Genomic DNA, 19,285 nt, shown 5'->3' with positions numbered 1-19,285 from the left:
TTCCTGGGCTCAAACGATCCTCCTGCCTCAGCCTCCCAAGTAGCTGGGACTACAGGTGCACACCACAATACCCAGCTAATTTTTCTATATATATATTTTTTAGCAGAGACACGATCTTGCTCTTGTTCAGGCTGATCTTGAACTGCTGATCTCAAGCAATCATCCTGCCTCGGCCTCCCAGAATGCTAGGATTACAGACATGAGCCACCATGCCTGGCCTTCTGTTTGATTTCTTAAATAATTTTTAATCTTTCTTGTATTTTTCATTTTTTATTGTTTTATTGATTTCATTTTGTTGTTTCTTTTTATTTTCGTGAGTTTTGATGAACTTACTTAAAAACCATTGTTTTGAATTCCTCATTAGGCAGTTCCGGTTGCTCCATTTCTTTGGGTTAGCTACTGGGAAATTATTGTGTTTTTTGGTGGTGTTATAGCTACTTTGTTTTTCGTGATTCTTTTTGCCTTATGTTAAAGTTTGTGCATTTGAGTAGTAGGGCCTTATTCCAGTCTTTGCAGACTGTCTTTGTCTGAGAAAGCCCTTCTTTACCAGTCAGCCCATGCAGAAATTCTGGGCAGGTTGTTTGGAGTGGTTAGTGGATGGGCTTGCTTCTGAAATCCTCAGGCAGGCTGTTTTAGTGCCTGGGTCATCAAGTGCATTATCCTGGTCTCTGGGTTCAATGGGTTGGGCCTTGAGCCCGGGTCCACTGTGGTGGACCTATTGATTGGGTCTGTGTGTTTGGTCCTGAAGCGTGTATCTGTGGAACTGACTGTAAGCCTGGGTCGTCAGGGGATGACCTGGCTTTGAGGTTGGCCTTGAGCCTGTGTCTTCAGGGGCTGACCAAGTGCTGAGATGGGCCTGGTGCCCAGGTCCACTGGAATGCACCTGAAACTTGAGTTCAGGGGGTATGGCCTGATGCTTGGCTGGTTCTGAGGCCTGAGTTTACCAGGGTGGACCTAGGTCCTGGGTCTGTAGGAGTGGATGTGAAATATCTGTCCATATGGGTTATACTGGCAATGGGTGCTGTTGATGGTCCTGGACCCTGGGTCTGGTGGAGTGAGGGGTTGCTGTGGCTGGCCTGGAGGGTAGAGTCCTGGGGAACAGCATGACAATGGACATACCTGGAATCTGTTTCTCTGGTGCTGACCTGGTGTCTGTGGCCAGGGGTGCTAACCTGTTGCTGTGTTGGGCTGAAACCTGGAGTTGGATGGGCCTACCTGGTACTGGGTTGGTCTGAAAGCTGAGGTGGGCCTACAGCCTAGGGGCACAGGGGCTGGCCTGGTGCTGGGTGTGCCTAGACCTTGTATCTGCAGGTGCTGCCCTGGAGGCTGGGTCTGTGGTACATCTTTAGTGCATCACAACCTTCAAATTCTTCTAACAGAGGGCTGCTGTTGCCTTTTGCTTAGGATGGATGTTGGTGTAGCAGAAGTTATTTCAGTATTTTTGCTATTCTCTTGGCCATTCCCACCCATCTGTGCCATGCTCTCATCCCTTCCCAGGATTAGATTACTGTGCTTATTGTTTGATGCTAGGCATGTCATAGGAGCAAGGGTGTTCTCCGTTATGTTTTTTTCACCCTCTGTCTTTGACAGCCCTGTCTCCCTGAGCCTTGAGAAATGGGGCTTGCTCAGATTTCTCAGTCTCTCCTTCCCATGGAAGCAAATCTTCCTGATTGGTTTGAGACAGGAGTTTCCTCCCCTGTGCTAGTGATAAAAACCCTCTGATTTGTATTTGGGTAGGATTTTGGGCTCAAGGTTCTTTCTTGCCCCTTTTCCATGGGTAGAGGTATTTTTTTCTTCAACCTTTTTGCTAACTACAATGGATTTTTGTCTCTTCCCTGGGGATGACAGAATTTACTTTCTTTTTCAGTTTTTTAAAGCTTTTGTTTTTTTAGGAGAAAAGTTCTGGGGAATTGTGCCTGTGTCCCAGAAGCCACTAGTCACCTTTATTATACTTGCATATGTGCTCTTCCAGAACAAAAGGACAGAGTTTCTTTGCTTTCATGCCCTGCTCACAGTCTTCCTTATGAACACCCAAGGGAGGCCTGTGGAAAAGTCCTTATGAGTGAATATAAACTTCCTTTGAGTCTGGGTCCCTTAAGCTATTTCAGACTGTCCTCTGAAGCCCACTCTTGGCCTTTAACAATTTATTTAAATTTTGACTGTAGCCACCTCATTCTCCTGTATTCTGCCAAAGGTGAAACTGTTAGTGTGTTCTGTTTTTCCTTGGAGAGGCTTGTTACTCTTTGGAATTCAGTTTGTTTGCCTTATAACCTCTAGTCTTTGATGAGTTCCAGAAAAGCTAAGATTTTTTTAGATTATTCAGTCTTTTGTCATTGTTAGGATGGGAGGTATATTTGTGGTTTCCTAAACATAAGCTAAACTAATTATAGTTTTAAAAATTTTCCTTAAAAATAATAGAAAAGTCTTATCAATATCTATCTATCTATCTATCTATCTAAGACTAGTCAAGCACAGTAGTGAGATGAGAATGAATAGAACAAAGAGTTTGATCCATAATTGACTGTGAACCATCGACTGAGATAACTTCAGACCACTTATCAGCATTTGTTTTTAATTAGAGCAAATAATATACTTTTTCTAGGCATCTTTTTTTCTTATTCTGCTGTTTTATTTTTAAAATAAAACTTGGCTTTTTATTTGCACAACTTCATTTGCTAGGCTGCTAATATTTCACAGTGTTTGTACAGCCAACTAATGTCTAGACTGTTGAACAGATTTAAATAATTAGTGAGAGCACTCATCCAGTGTTTTACCCTCTGTTTGGTTTCTTCATATCAATCCAGTTGAGACTGTGTCTCAATGATTTGAAGTTATAGGCTTTGGCTTTGCTGTTTAAGTGAAATTAGATGTCTATATTTCTAAAGCTGAATTGTAGAAAAATAACATTGTGAATATGTGACAGCATATGATTGAAAATATATGGCAAATGGTAGATAGAAATTTATAATTATAATTCAAAGAAATATCTCTATAATCATATATTGCATTAATTGGTTCTTAAATTGATATGTATATCAGAAGGTAGAACTATAATAGTTGTAACACTTTTATGATGTAATGTATCACATAAGATGTTAATCTTTCATAAGAAAATTAAATTTTACTTGTTTTAGTCTCATCCTAAGTATTTTTTCGTTATAAAATTGTGCCTATAGACTATGGTAATTTTTTTTTTTTTTAGATAATATCAGGAAACCAATTTTTTCTTATCTGTTTTCTCTGCAGAAAACTGCATCAGCAGTTTGAAATGTATAAGGAGCAGGTAAAGAAGATGGGCGAAGAATCACAACAACAGCAAGAACAGAAGGGTGATGCCCCAACCTGTGGTATATGCCACAAAACAAAGTTTGCTGATGGATGTGGCCATAACTGTTCATATTGCCAAACAAAGTTCTGTGCTCGTTGTGGAGGTCGAGTGTCATTACGCTCAAACAAGGTACAGAAGTGAAAATTACACATGGCAATTCTCTTATAGTTAAGCTTATTGTGAATAAAATAGAGATAACTGAAATTGATATTCAGAATAACCAAAAACCTAAACCTTCTATATTGTCTTTATTTTAGATAAAAGTTGTTTTAAATTTTTTTTACTGAATTAAAAAGATATTTGTTTCATCATTTCTTGTCAGTTAGCTTATGATTTTGTTTAGAATCATAGGATCTTGGATTTTCAATTGGTCTCACTCTTTTATTTTTTAGGTGCAAAAATCTGAGATCCAGAAAGACTAAAGTTTATTCTTAAAGCCACACAAATTATTAATGTCAGAGTTTTGATACAGCTTTCCCTGTACCACACATACTTTTACAAACTTTGTAGATCTGTTCTTCCTTTGGCCCATTTCCTGTCCTTCTGAAAGAAGCCCTTTCCAGGTTTAAGTTTCTGTTTCATAATTTTATAACTTTTGAAGCTACATTCACCTTTGTTTTTAACATTAATGGAATAAGCATTTGACTATGGAATTTAAAGAGAAAATGTTGAGGATTTGTTTCATATTTATATGAGATTACTGTAGCTTTTCTATTCACTTTAGAGAATGTATTAATGCAACTCAAAGAATACTTTGTTGAAATTAGCAAAAGCAATATTTTAAAAATGTTTGTCTCAGTAAGTTCTTTCAAATTTGAATTTATCTATTTATCGTTATTTTATCACCTAGTTATTTTCTTAGGTAGTTTTTTTTTTTTTTTTGAGACAGAGTCTTGCTGTGTTGCCCGGGCTAGAGTGAGTGCCATGGCGTCAGCCTAGCTCACAGCAACCTCAAACTCCTGGGCTTAAGTGATCCTACTGCCTCAGCCTCCCCAGTAGCTGGGACTATAGGCGGGCGCCACCATGCCCGGCTAATTTTCTCTCTCTCTCTCTCTCTCTCTCTCTCTCTCTCTCTCTCTCTATATATATATATATATATATATATATATATATATATATATATTTAGTTGGCCAGATAATTTCTTTCTATTTTTAGTAGAGACGGGGTCTCGCTCTTCCTCGTCTCAGGAAGAGGTCTTGAACTCCTGACCTCGAGCAATCCACCCGCCTTGGCCTCCCAGAGGGCTAGGATTACAGGCGTGAGCCACTGCGCCCAGCCTTCTTAGGTAGTTTTTAAATGGAAGCTGATATCTTTACATACATTACTTATACATAGTTATGGGAATCAGTTCCCTGATGTGATTTTATTTTTTCATTTTCTCATTTTTCCTCCTTTTTCATTGTTTTTTTTTTTTTGCTCAGAACTAGTCACTTATTTCTTCCTGTCTTTCCCCCTGGCTTACCTGATTGTATATATATTTTTTCTTCTTGAGTAAGTGCATTGGCTAGAAACTGCAGTGTAATTTTGAATAAAAATGGTGAAAGCAGGCATCCTTGTATTGTTCGTAATCTTAGAGGGAAAGCATTCAGTCTTTCACTGTTAAGTATAATGTTAGCTGTAAGCTTTTCATAGATGCCATCTATTCCTAATTTGCTGAGTTTTTTGTTTTTTTTTACATCAGGAATAAAGGTTGGATTTTGTAAAATGCTTTTTCTCTATTTATTGAGATTAATTATGTTTTTTCTTTCTTTGTTAATATGGTAAAGTACATTGATTGATTTTTGAATATTAAACCAACTTTGTATTCTTCAGATAAATCCGATTTGTTTATGATGGATTATCCATTTTATATGTTAATGGATTTGATTTCATATTAATTTTTTTTTTTTAATGAAGAGGTCTTACTATGTTTCCCAGGGGGCACTTGAACTCTTGGGCTTGGGTGATCCTCCCACCTCAGCTTCCTGAGTAGCTGGCTGGAATTACAGGCACTTACCAGCACACCCGGATGATTTGATAAAATTTTGTTGAACATTTTTTTTTCTATGTTCATGAGGCATAGTTCTGTAGTCTTCTTTTTTTGTAATGTTTTTCCTTAGTTTTGGTTAGGAAAATCTGGTCTGATAAAATGAGTTGGGAATTACTTCCTCCTCTTCAATGTTTTGGGAGATTATAAAGAACTGGTATTATTTTATCCTTTAATAATTTGGTGAAGTTTGGAAGTCTTCACCAGTGAAGCATGCAGTTTTTTTTTGTTGGAAAGGTTTTTAAGTAGACTTTCAATTTCCTTAATAGATCTAGGATTATTTGGGTTATCTATTTTTTCCTTGAATAAGGTTTCATAGTTATATCTTTCAAGGAATTTATCTAATTCCTTATAAGTTGTTAAATTTGTTGGCATAAAGTTGTTCATAGTTTTCTGTTATTCTTTTAACATCTGTGGAATCTAGTGATGCTACCTCTTTCATTCCGTTACCCATATTGGTAATTTGGGTCTTCTTTCTCTTCTTCCTTTTCAGTCTGGCTAGATTTTTATTAATTTTATTGATCTTCTCAAACAACCAACTTTTGGTTTTATTAATTTTCTCATTGTTGAGTTTTGCTTTGGTCTTTATTATTTCTTTTCTTCTGCTGACATGGGTTTAATTTTCTATTTTTCTAATTTCTTATGTTAGAAGAAAGCCTTTGCGACTTTTCTTCTTTTCTAATATGGGTTTCATCTGCTATAAATTTTCCCTAAGTACTATGTTAGTATCATATCCCAAATTTTTATATGTTGTCTTTTCGTTTCATAAGTTAAAAATACTTTCTAATTTTCCTTTTCTTCTTTGACAAATGGACAGTTTAGAAGTATGTTATTTACTTTTCAAATACTAGGGGATTATCAGTACTCTTTCTGTTAATGATTTCTAATTTAATTCTGTGGTAGTCCCAGAATACACTTTGCATGCCTTGCCTCCTTTGAAATTTATTGATACTTATTTTATAGCCCAGAATATAGTTTATTTTAGTAAATGTTCCATGTCTACTTGAGAAGGATGTATATTCTTCTACTTATAGAAGAATATTTATATTTTGGCCAGAGTAGTTTTAAATGCCCATTAGGCCAAGTTGATTGATAGAATTATTTAAGTCTACTATATCATTGTTGATTTTCTGCCTATTCTATCAATTATTAAGAGAAGGGTATTGAAGTATATAACAGAACTTAGATTTGTCTATCTCTCCTTGAAGTTCCATTAATTTTTATTTTATGTATTTTTAGGCACTGTTTTTAGGTGCATGAACATTAGGATTCCTATGTTCTCTTATTTAATTGACTCCTTCATCATAATTAAGTGACTTTCTTGATTCTTGGTAATATTCGTTGCTCTGAAATCCACTTTTTTTGTCTAATATTAATATAGCTAATACCATTGGGTGGTATTAACATAGTATATGATTTACTATTCTCTTACTTAAAACTTATTTGTGTCTTATATTTAAAATACTTTCCTAATAGGCTGCATATAGTTGGGTCTTGCTTTATTATGCAATCTGACAATCTTTTAGTTGGGTGTTTATACAATTTACATTTCATGTGATTTTTTGATATATTTGGTTTGATTATATCATCTTGCTTTCTGTATCTTTTATTTGTCTCATCTTTTATTTGTTCTTATATTTCCTTTTCAGCTTTCTTTGGGATTTATCAAGTATTTTTTGTGATTCATATTTCCTCCTTTGTTGGCTCAATAGCTATAATTCTGTTTTGTTATTTTATTAATTGCTTCAGGATTTCTAGAATATATGTTTAAATTATTATAGTCAACCTTCAACTGATATTACACCATTTCATTTATAGTATAAGAAGCTTACAATAGTATACTTCCATATTTCCTTTTTGAATTCTGTTATTGGTGTCATATTTTACTTTGACCTATTTTATTAACCCCATAATACATTGTTATTTTTGTATAAAAAGTTTATCTTTAATGAGTTTAAATGATAAGGGAAAATGTATATTTACTCTTGTAGTTACCATTTCTGGTACCAGTCATTTCTTTGTGTAGATCTGTATTCATATCTGGTATCATATTTTGTCTGTCTGAAATTTTCTTTCTTTTCTTTTTTTTTTTTTTGAGACAGAGTCTCACTCAGTTGCCCGGGGTTGAGTGCCGTAGCATAAAGCTCACAGCAACCTCAAACTCCTGGGCTTAAGGAATCCTTCTGCCTCAGCCTCCCAAGGAGCTGGGACTACAAGCATGTGCCACCATGCCTGGCTAATTTTTCTATATATATTTTTAGCTGTCCATATAATTTCTTTCTATTTTTAGTAGAGATGGGGTCTCACTCTTGCTCAGGCTGGTCTTGAACTCCTGAGCTTAAACAATCCGCCCGCCTTGGCCTCCCAGAGTGCTAGGATTACAGGCGTGAGCCACCACGCCCGGCCTGAAATTTTCTTGAATATTTCTTGTTCTGCAAGGATGTATGTGATAAATGCTTTCAATTTTTTATACTAAAAATTTTGCCTTCATTTTTTAAAAATACATTTTTCCTGCATGTAGGGCTTAGTTTGACAGGGTTTTTTCTTAGTATTAAAATTTTTTTTACTTTTAATTTTTATGGATACATAATAGTTGTACTTAATAATGTGGTGCATATGATAATAAGCATGCAATGTGTAATGATGAAATGTGAATAATTGTGATATCCATCACTTCAAACATTTATCATGTTTTTGTGTTGGGAGTATTCCAAATCTTCTAGCTATTTTGAAATATATAATAAATTATTGCTAACTATAGTCACCCTATTATACTATTGAACACTAAAAATTTTTCCTTTTATCTAACTGAATTTTTGTTCTCATTACTCAACCCCTCTTCATCCCTTCTCCCCTCTACTCTTCCTCGCCTCTGGTACCTACTATTCTATTCAATACCTGCATGAGATCTTTCTTTTTTAGATCCCACATATGAGTGAGTATTTGCGATATTTGTCTTTCTATGCCTGGTTATTTCACTTCACATAGTGTCCTTCAGTTCCATCCATGTTGCTGTAAGTGACAGGATTTTATTTTCCTTTATGGCTGATTAATATTCCATTGTTTATCTATAGCATATTTTCTTTATCAGTTCATGTGTTGATTGACACATAGGTTGATTCCATACCTTGCCTATTGTGAATATGTTGCCATAAACATGGGAGTGCAGATATCTCTTAGATGTATTGATTGCCTTTCTTTTGGAAATGTACCTAGCATTGGAATTGCCAGATCATATAGTAATTCTGTTTTTGGTTTTTTGAGGAACCTCCATACTGTTATCCATAGTGGCTGTACTAATTTACATTCCCACACATAGTGTATGAGTGTTCCTCTTTCTCCCCATTCTCACCAGCATTTATTTTCCTTTTGATAATTGTGATTTTAATTGAGGTGAGTTGATATCTCATTGTGGCTTTGATATGCATTTCTCTGATGACTAATGTTGAACATTTTTTCATATAACTGTTGGCCATTTGTATGTCTTCTTTTGAGAAATGTCTATTCAGATCTTTTGCCCATTTTTAAATCTAATTATTTATTTTTTTGAGTTGTTTGCGTTCCCTATATTCTGATTATTAACCATCCTTGTTTTGGATGGATAGTTTGGAAGTGTTTTCTCCCATTCTGTGGGTTGCCTCTTCCCTTTGTTGATTGTTTCTTTTGCTGTGCAGAAGCTGTTTACCTGATGTAATTCCACTTGTCAATTTTTGCTTTGGTTGCCTGTGCTTTTGAGGTCTTATTCAAGAAATATGTGCTCAGAACAATGTTCTGAAACATTTCTCCAATTTTTTTAATTGTAGTAGTGTTATAGTTTCCAATGTTAGATTTAAGTCTTTAATCCCTTTTGGTGTGATTTTTGTATATGGTGAGAGATAGAGGTCTTGTTTTATTCTTCTGTATTTAGATATCCAATTTTCCTAGCACCATTTATTAAGAGACTGTCCTTTCTTTAATGTATATTCTTGGCACCTTTGTCAAAAATGAGTTGGCTATAAACGTGTGGATTTATTTCTGGGTTCTCTATTCTGTTCCCTGGGTCTATGTGTCTGTTTTCATGCCAGTGCTATGCCATTTTGGTTACTATAACTTTGTAGTTTACTTTGAAGTCAAGTAATGTGATGCCTCCAGCTTTGTTTTTTTGCTCAGAATTGCTTTGGCTATTCAGGGTGTTTGTAGTTCCATATGAATTTCAGGATTGCTTTTTATATATCTGTGAAGAATGTCATTGGTGTTTTGATAGAGATTGCATTGAATCTATAGATTGCTTTGGGTAGTATGGACATTTTAACAATATTAAAATCTATGTGATTGGGATATCTTTGAATCTTTTTGTATTCTCTTCAATTTCTTTTATCCATGTTTTATAGTTTTCATTGCAGAGATTTTTTACTCTTTAGTTAAGTTTATTCCTAGATATTTTATTTTATTTTAATTTTGTTTAGTTTTCTCACTCTGTTGCTTGGGCTAGAGTGCAGTGGTGTCATCATAGCTCACTGCAACCTGAAACTCCTAGGCTCAAGTGATCCTTCTGCCTTAGCCTCCTGAGTAGCTAGGACTACTACAGGTGTGTGCCACCATGCCTGGATAATTTTTTTATTTTTTGTAGAGGAAGGGTCTCACTGTGTTGCTCAGGCTCAAGTGATCATCCTGCCTTGGCCTCCCAAAGTGTTGGGATGACAGGTGTGAGTCACCACACCTGGGCTATTTTATTTTATTAGCTATTGTAAATGAGATTGCTTTCTTGATTTTTCCTCTTTTAGATTTTTTGCTGTTGGCATATAGAAGTGCTACTGATTTTTGTATGTTGATTTTGTATCTTGTAACTTTACTGAGTTCATTTATGAGTTTTTACAGTTTTTGGTGGAGTCTTTAGGGTTTTCTATGTATTAGATCATTTCATCTGCAAACAAGAACAGTTTGACTTCTTACTTTCCAATTTGGATGTCCTTTATTTCTTTCTCTTGTCTAATTGCTCATGCTAGAACTTCTAGTACTATCTTGAATGAAAGTGGTGAAAGTGGGCTTCTTTGTCTTGTTCCAGATCTTAGAGGAAAGGCTTTCAATTTTTCCCTGTTTGGTTTGATGCTAGCTGTGGGTTTGTAATATATGCCCTTATCATTTTGAAGTACGTTCCTTCTATACCTAGTTTTTTGAGTGTTTTTTTATATCATGCAGCGATGCTGAATTTTATCAAATGCTTTTTCAGTATACATAGAGAGATCATATGGCTTTTGTCCTTGTTTCTATTACTGTGGTGTATCATGTGTTGAACCTTCCTTACATCCCTGAGATGAATCCCACTTGATCACAGTGATTGATCTTTTTAATCTGCTGTTGAATTCAGTTTTCTATTATTTTGTTGAGTATTTCTGTATCTTTCTTCATCAGTAATATTGGCCCGTAGTTTTCTTTTTGTTGTTGTTGTTGTTGTGTTCTTGTCTGGTTTTATAAGGGTAATACTGACCTCATAGAATGAGTTGTAAGTATTCTTCTCATCTTCAAGTTTTTTTGAGGAGTTTGAGTAGAATTGGTATTATTAGTTCTTTAAATGTTTGGTAGAATACAGCAGTTAATCCATCAGGTCCTGCAATTCTCTTTTATGGGAAACACTTTATTACAGCTTGGATCTCATTACTCACTGGTCTGTTTGGGTTTTCTGTTTTTTACATGGTTCAATCTTGGTAGGTTTTATGTGACTAGGAATTTATCCATTCTTTATTTTCCAATTTATTAGGATATAGTTACCTATAATGATCCTTTGTATTTCTATGGTATCTATTGTAATATCTTCTTTTTTTGCCTCTGATTTTATTTGGGTTGTCTCTTTTTTTCTTATTTAGTCTAGGTAAAGGTTTGCCGATTTTGTTTACCTTTTCAAAAAACCAACTTTTTGTTTTGTTGGTCTTTTGTATTCTTTTTGTCTGAATTTTCATTATTTCTTCTCTGATCTTTATTATTTTTTTCCTTTTACTAATTTTGGGTTAGGATGGGTCTTGCTTTTCTAGTTCTTTAAGGTATATCATTATGTTATTGGAAGTATTTCTGTTTTTTTGATTTAGGACTTTGTTGATATAACTTCCATATTAGTGTATATATATATATATATATATATATATATATATATTTTTTTTTTTTTTGCTGTATAACCTCAGTTTTGGTATGTTGTGTTTCCATTTACATTTGTTTCAAGAAATTTTTAAGATTCCATCTTAATTTCTTCCTTGACCCATTGGTCATTCAGGAGCATGTTGTTTAATTTCCATGTATATGTATAGTTTTCCAAGTTTCTCTTGTTATTGATTTCTAGTTTTATTCCATTCTGGTCAGAAGAGATACTTGATATGATTTTTACGTTTTTGAACTTGAGACTTGTTTTGGGGCCTAAGGTATGGTCTATCTTGGAGAATATTCCATGTGTTGATAAGAAAATTGTGCATTCTGAAGCAGTTGGTTGAAATGTTCTGTAAACGTCAATTCAGCCCATTTGTTCTAGAGTCTAGTTTAATTTCATTGTTTCTTTGTTCATTTTGTCAGGATCATCTGTCCATTCCTGAACATGGGGTGTTGAAATATCCTGCTGTTTTTCTATTGCAGACTATCTCTCCCTTTAGATTTAATAATATTTGCTTTATGTGTTTGGTTGCTCTTTATATGCTGTTGGTTGCATATATATTTCTTATTGTTGTATCTCTTGATGAATTGACCCCTTTATCATTACGTAATGACGTTTTTTTGTCTCTTTTTACAGTTTTTGACTTGACATCTGTTTTATTTGATATAAGTATAACTTCTCCTGTTATTTTTTGGTTTCAATTTTCATGAAATGTCTTTTTCCAACTTTTTTTTTTTTTTTTTTAGACAGAGTCTCACTTTGTTGCCTGGGCTAGAGTGAGTGCCGTGGCATCAGCCCAGCTCACAGCAACCTCAAACTCCTGGGCTTAAGCAATCCTACTGCCTCAGCCTCCCGAGTAGCTGGGACCACAGGCATGTGCCACCATGCCTGGCTAATTTTCTCTCTATATATTTTTAGTTGTCCAGATAATTTTTTTTTATTTCTATTTTTAGTAGAGACGGGGTCTCGCTCAGGCTGGTCTCGAACTCCTGACCTCGAGCCATCCACCCGCCTTGGCCTCCCAGAGGGCTAGGATTACAGGCGTGAGCCACCTCGCCTGGTCTTTTTCCAACTTTTTACTTTCAGTCTATATCTGTCTTTATAGGTGAAGTGAGTTTCTTGCGAATATAGTTGGTTCTTATTTTTTTTATCCATTCAGCCTGTCTTTTAATTTGAGAATTAGTCCTTTTACATTCATTGTTATTATTCATAGGCAAGGACTTAAAACTACCATTTAAAAAATTTGTTTCCTGGTTGTTTTGTAAGTCCTCTCTTCGTTTCTTTCTTTTTTACTGTCTTCCTTATTGGATAAGTGATTTTTTTTCTGGTAGAATGTTTTAATTCCTTGTTTTTTATTTTTAGTGTATCTACTATGGGCTTTTCTTTTGGTTATCATTAGCTTATAAAAACATCTTATAGTTGCAATAAGTTATTGTGAACTGATGATTACTTAACTTTGATCACAAAGGAAAGAAAAGAAACAAATGAGCAAGGAAAAAACCAAAAACTCTATAAGTCTTTGCTGCCCTAGTTTTTGACTTTTTATTGTCTCAGCTTTTATGTTTTAATATTTCTCATTTCTTAACAAATTGTTATAGTTATTATTTCTAACAGATTTGTCTTTTAGTCTTCATATTCAAGATATGTGATACATACCACAATCACAGTATTAGTGTAGTCTGAATTTGTGTAGTTATTCATACTTTTATTAGTGAGTTTTATACTTTGAGATGATTTCTTGTCGCACAATTGTATTTTTTTTTCCATTCTGAATAATTCCCTTTCACATTCCTTGCAAGGCAGGTCTGGTGGTGATGAATTTCCTGAGGTTTTTTTTTTTTGTCTAGGAAAGTCTTTATTTATCCTTCATGTTTGAAGGATAACTTTGTGTTAGGTACAATATTCTCAGTTCCAAGTTTTATTCCTTGCTTTGAATATGTCATCTTACTTTCTCCTGACCTATAAAGTTTCTGCTGAGATATCTGTTGCCAGACATATTGGAGCTCCATTATATGTTACTTGCTTTTATTCTCCTGTTGCTTTTAGGATCCTTTCTTTGTCCTTGACCTTTGAGAGCTTATTATATGTCTCGAGATAGTCTTATTTAAATTGAATCTGCTTGGTGTTCTTTGACATTCTTGTAGCTGGATATTCATATCTTTCTCTAGGTTTGGAATGTTCTTTGTTCTTTTTTTTGAATAAATTTTATATCCTATTCTCTTTCTCTATTTCCTCTTTAAGGCCAGTCACTCTTATATGTGCCCTTTTGAAGCTATTTTCTAGATCTTATAAATGTGCTTTGTTCCTTTTCATTTTTATCCTGTGTGCATTTTCAAATAGTCTGTCTTCAAGCTCACTACTTGTTTCTTCTGCTAGGTCACTTCTGCTGTTGAGACACTCTTGATGCAATTTTCAGTTTGTCAATTAAGTTTTTTAGCTGCAGGATTTGTTTGATTTTTTTCATCATTTTAATCTCTTTGCTACATTTCTTTGATAATTTTCTGAATTCTTTTCCTGCATTTTCTTAAAGTTTAGTTGAACTTTCTTATAACAACTATGTTCAATTTCCTGTCTGAGAGGTCACATATCTATCACTCCTGAGTTGGTCACTGGTGCCTCATTTAGTCCATTTACTGATGTCATATTTTCTTGAATGTTCTTGATACTTGTGGGTGTTTGTTGATGTCCAGTCCTTGAAGAGTTAAGAGGTATTTATTCCAGTCTTTGCAGTCTGGCTTTGTTTGGTCCAGTCCTTCTTCAGAGGCCCTCTCAAGAATTCAAAGGGTATTGAGTGTAGAGTTACCTATACTTGTGGTCACTGCCGCTGTTTCAGCACAAGAGGGTGCCCTAAGTCCAGGTATGTTGCAACTCTTGTAGGCTCCTAGATACCCAGCCCTGATTGACTTGGGGAAGACAAGGGAGAATTCTTTGGGCTTCCTGGAGTAACAAAAGGAAAAGTAAACAAAAGGAATTTTGTTTACAACAAACAAAACAAAACAAAAACAAAAGTAAACAAAAGGAATTTCTCTCTGTTCTGTGCTGCCTGGAATTCAGGGAGGGGTGACATGGGCATTTTCAGGGCCTCTACATAGGGAATGATGCTGGGTTTCTCCTGAAGGCCAAGGCCTCTCAGATTGGTACTGTACTTGGACTTGCCTAAGGCCCATGGCCACTACTGCCTGATTGCCACTGATGTTTATTCAAGGCCCAGTGCCACTGTAGCCAGCAGGTGGTAAAGCCTACTGGGAATTGGGTTCTGCCAGGGCAGTGGATTCCTTTCCGGCTCATCATGCATCTAGAAGGCCATCCAAGAGCAACAGCCTGGAATTGGAGGCTTGGGGATTCTGCCTGGTGCTTTGTGCACTGTAGCTGCCTGGTACCTGGTTGCAAAACAAAGTACCTTGTACTCTTTCCTCTCTTTCCTCCAAGGGGAAGGAGTCTCTCTCTCTCTGAATTTTACTGCCTGAAGTTGGGGCAAGGGTGATGCAGACAGTTCCATAGGTATTGAAGTTGGTGTTATACTGGGTTGCACCCCAAGTGCACAGCCTCTGAGACCAGTACAGCACTGGAGCTCATCCAACGACCGCAGTCAGTATGGCCTGGCTGCTACTGAAATTTATTCAAGGATCAATCCAATTTTGTCAGGTGGTGTTGAAATGGACCAGGATTTATTTTCTACTGCTGGGGTGGTGGATTCCTCTCTGGCATAGGGCTAGTCTAAAGGCTACTTTTGTAGGCCTTGGTGGAATTCTGCCTGGTGCTGTGTTCCACTGTGAGAGGACAGAACCGAGTTCCAGTGCATAGTTCCATACTCACTTTGCTTTCCTTTCCCAAGCATACAGATTCTTTGTCTTGGCTGTGCTGCCTGGGGTTAAGGGAGAGGTGGTGTAGGCAATGCCAGACAGTCCTTCCCCTTCTCTTCAACGTATCTTTTCTTGTTATGGTTTTAAAACTAGGTACTATGATCACTCTCCTGGTGTTTCAGTTCTTGTGAAGGTGCTTTCTGGCTCGATAGTTGTTCAATTTGATGTTCTTGCAGGGGGTATGATTGCTGGAGCGTTCTATTCTTCCATCTTGCTCTGTCTCCCCTAAATTATTCTTTCTTTCAATATTTTAAAGGTGTTGCTTCACTGCCTTCTCCCTCTCACTGTTTCCAGTGAGAAATGTGATATCATTCTTACTGTTTTTCTCTGTGTAATGTGTTCTTTTTCTCTGGCTGCTTAAAATTTTTTTTTTTAAATCACTAGTTTTGTACAATTTGATTACATTTTTTGGTGTATTTTTATTCATTTCTCTTGTGTTTGCAATTTGTAGAGCTATTTGCATATATGAGGTTATAGTTTTCATAGCATTTGGAAGAATTTTGGCCATTGGTTTTTCAAATATTTTTCCTGTTCCCTCCTTTCTCTACTTTCCCTGAGGAACTCCTGCTACCTATATATTAGGTTGCTTGAAGTTATCCTACTGCTCACTTATTTTCTTTCCTTTAAACCTGATTTTACTTTTTCCCTATTTTGTATACTATTACTGTGTATTCAAGTTTACTGATCTTTCCTTCTGCAGTGTCAAATCTGCTAATTATACCATTCAGTATATTTCTTTTTAAAATCTCTGACAATATAGTTTTTATGGCTATAATTTTAATTTAGGACTTAAAGAAATATATTCCATGCTATATGTTTTGAATATATAGAATTCAGGTGTAATAACTGTTTTGATGTCCTCCATTGCTAATTCTAACCTCTCTGTCAGTTCTGGGTTGGTTTCAACTGATTGTTCTCATTATGGTGTGTGTTTTTCTGACTCTTTGCATGTTTGGTATTTTAGGTTGGATGCCAGACATTGTAAATTTTACCTTGTTTGGTGTTGGCTGTTTTTGCATTTCTATGTTGTATTTTCTTGGGCTTTTTTCAGGACATAGTTACGTTCTGCAAAAACAATTTGATATTTTTACATTTTCTTTTATGATTTGTTGGATGGATCTGGAGCAGGGCTTGGTTTAGCATTAATTATTCTCTTCTACTGAGGATAGACTTTTCTGAGTCTTTAACCAATATCCTGTGAATTAGAATTTTTCTAATCTCACTGGTGAGAACAACCACTGTTTTTTCTAATCCTGAAGAATTTTCTGAAGACTTTTATTCCCATTCTCTTGTGTATTTTTCTCACATGCACATTCACTAATCAGTGCTGAGTTGAATACTTGAAGGGATCCTCTGGAGATCTCTTGGATTTCCTCTCTGTGCAGCTTTCTCTTTTCTGGTAACTAGTCCTATGAAATCTAGCTGTGCTGGCCTCCCTGGACTCTCAGCTTTTTCACTTCAAGTTTATATGACAGGTTCTACCTCAAATCCCTCTTACTGCCTGTTCGCTGGAAAGTCAGGAGCAATTGTAGAACTTATCTTGTTCCCCATCTTGTAACTATTACTGTCCTTTGTTGCCTGATGTCAAGTGTCTTAAAAACCATTCTTTGATCTATATTATTTGTTTTATGCTTGTGTGTTTCATGTAGTAGGAGAAATCTGGTTCTTGTTACCCCATTTAGACCAGAAACAGAAGTCTTAATGACATTGGATTATTGTTTAACTGCTTGAAAATATATCATTCAGTTTCTAATGTATAATCTCTTTATGCCAAGGAAAATTGTAATTAATAAATTAAAAAAGCTGGAAAAGCTGTGAAAAGCTGGAACACCCTTTGAAAATGTGTTGTATTGTGATCAACTCTAAATCTCTTTATATGGGATAGATTAGGCTGATGAGGATGGTTTATGGAATAAGGAAGAAGCCAAGGCAGTACTCCCCACTTTTCTCATATTTTTCTTTAATCTGAGGAAATGTTAGGGGAATAAAAGATAATAAGAAATAATCTAGATTTTAACCCAAGGAATTCAGCCTTGGAATTTCTTTTAATAGTTTTCTACATTTTATTTAGGTAAGAGACCTGTCATAGGAGCATCTTAATTTACATGGCAAAGTGTTACTTTGAATTGAATGTACAGAGGTTCTCTATATTCTAAATAAAATGACTATTGAGTTTAATTTCTTTATTCAAATTTGATTATCATGAGTATGGTCACTTCCTTATGTAATAGAGGGCTTTTGCTCTCAATAGGTACTAAATACATTTCTTTGACTTATCATAGCCCCAAAGGATTAAACTCAGTGAAATTTGGTGCAGCTAAACTTATGAAGTAGAATCATGAGAACCCAAATATTTTTTATTTATTTATGTATTTATTTATTTTTATTTCAGCATATTATGGGGGTACAGAAGTTTAGGTTACGTATATTGCCCTTGCTCCTTCAGGCCCCCACTCTCCCCGAGTCAGAGCTTCAAGCATGTGCATTCCCCAGACAGTGTGCATTACACTTATTATGTAGGTATACACCCATCCCCCCCACACATCTGCCCGACACCCGATTAGTGTTATTCCCAAATGTGCACTTAGGTGATGATCAGGGAAACCAATTTGATGGTGAGTACATGTGGTGCTTATTTTTCAATTCTTGGGATACTTCACTTAGTAGAATGGGTTCCAACTCTATCCAGGAGAACATAAGAGATTCTGTAACACCATTATTTCTTATAGCTGAGTAATACTCCGTGGTATACATATACCACATTTTACTAATCCACTCATGTATTGATGGGCACTTGGGTTGTTTCCACATCTTTGCGATTGTGAATTGTGCTACTATAAACATTTGGGTGCAGATGTCTTTTTTATAGAATGACTTTTGTTCTTTTGGGTAGATGCCTAATAATGGGATTGCTGGATCAAATGGTAGGTCTACTTGAATCTGTTTAAGGTATCTCCATATTGCTTTCCACAGAAGTTGCACTAGTTTGCAGTCCCACCAGCACTGTATGAGTGTCCCTGTCTCTCCGCATCCATGCCAACATTTATTGTTATGGAACTTTTTGATAAAAGCCATTCTCACTGGAGTTAAGTGATATCTCATTGTGGTTTTGATTTGCATTTCCCTGATGATTAGAGATGTTAAGCATTTTTTCATATGTTTGTTGGCCATTCTTCTGTCTTCTTTTGAAAAATTTCTATTCGTGTCCTTTGCCCACTTTTTGATAGGGTTGTTTGATTTTTTTCTTGCTGATTTTCCTGAGATAACCCAAATATTTTATAGCTTAAAATTTAATTATAAAGCTATTTTAAAAATATTGTAGTAACTTCCTAAGAAAGCACAATAAAATAACTTTTTGTTTTAATTTTGAAGGTTTTTCATGTGAAGCCATCCTTAACAATTAATTAAGTCTCTTGAGGTACATTTAGGGTACAGAAAAGAATAAATGAAGTATAGGACATATGAAAGTACCAATTCAACCAGATTTTATGAAATATTGATTCCATTTATTTCCTTTTAAAATGAAACCTCTTTATAAATAAAAGCTGTATATTTAGTCAAATGAAAAAATACTGACTATAAGGAAGAAATTATTTTGTAATCATTTGATGGTGACATTGAAAAGACATTAAAAATAATTTATAATGGGGATTATTTTAAGCTTCGAAGTGGCAACTTTTTTTGTTTTACTTTTTGGTAGGAAAAATAGATTACCATTTGCTTAATTGCTAATCTGATTTTGAAAAAAATAAATAATATTCATTTTGTAGAATTGCATTTTTGAGCTTAAAATTTAACAGATATGAATCTTTTCACTTTATGAATTATTAGATTTGAAGCAGAATTAATTATAACTTTATAATGGTTATAAAAGAAAGTGATTTTTAAAATATTTTATTTTATTATATGGAAGTGATTCTTAAGCAAGTCCTTTCAAATGTATTGGGATACA

At 35.1% G+C, this 19,285-nt stretch overlaps 1 protein-coding gene across 22 annotated transcripts in view; it reads left to right on the top strand.

Annotated features, from left to right (window-relative positions):
* RIMS2 (regulating synaptic membrane exocytosis 2) overlaps positions 1 to 19,285 on the top strand; it is a 637,809-nt gene that overhangs the window by 123,366 nt on the left and 495,158 nt on the right. For all 22 annotated transcript variants that reach the window (XM_045561860.1, XM_045561877.1, XM_045561882.1 and 19 more), the window contains one exon: positions 3,247 to 3,457. In XM_045561860.1, coding sequence (XP_045417816.1) covers positions 3,247 to 3,457 — 211 coding nt within the window. The remainder of the gene's footprint in view (positions 1 to 3,246; positions 3,458 to 19,285) is intronic.

Source organism: Lemur catta, chromosome 9 (genome assembly GCF_020740605.2).
Source record: "Lemur catta isolate mLemCat1 chromosome 9, mLemCat1.pri, whole genome shotgun sequence".
Classification (NCBI taxonomy): Eukaryota; Metazoa; Chordata; class Mammalia; order Primates; family Lemuridae; genus Lemur; species Lemur catta.
This window is presented reverse-complemented; position numbering and strand designations above follow the sequence as displayed.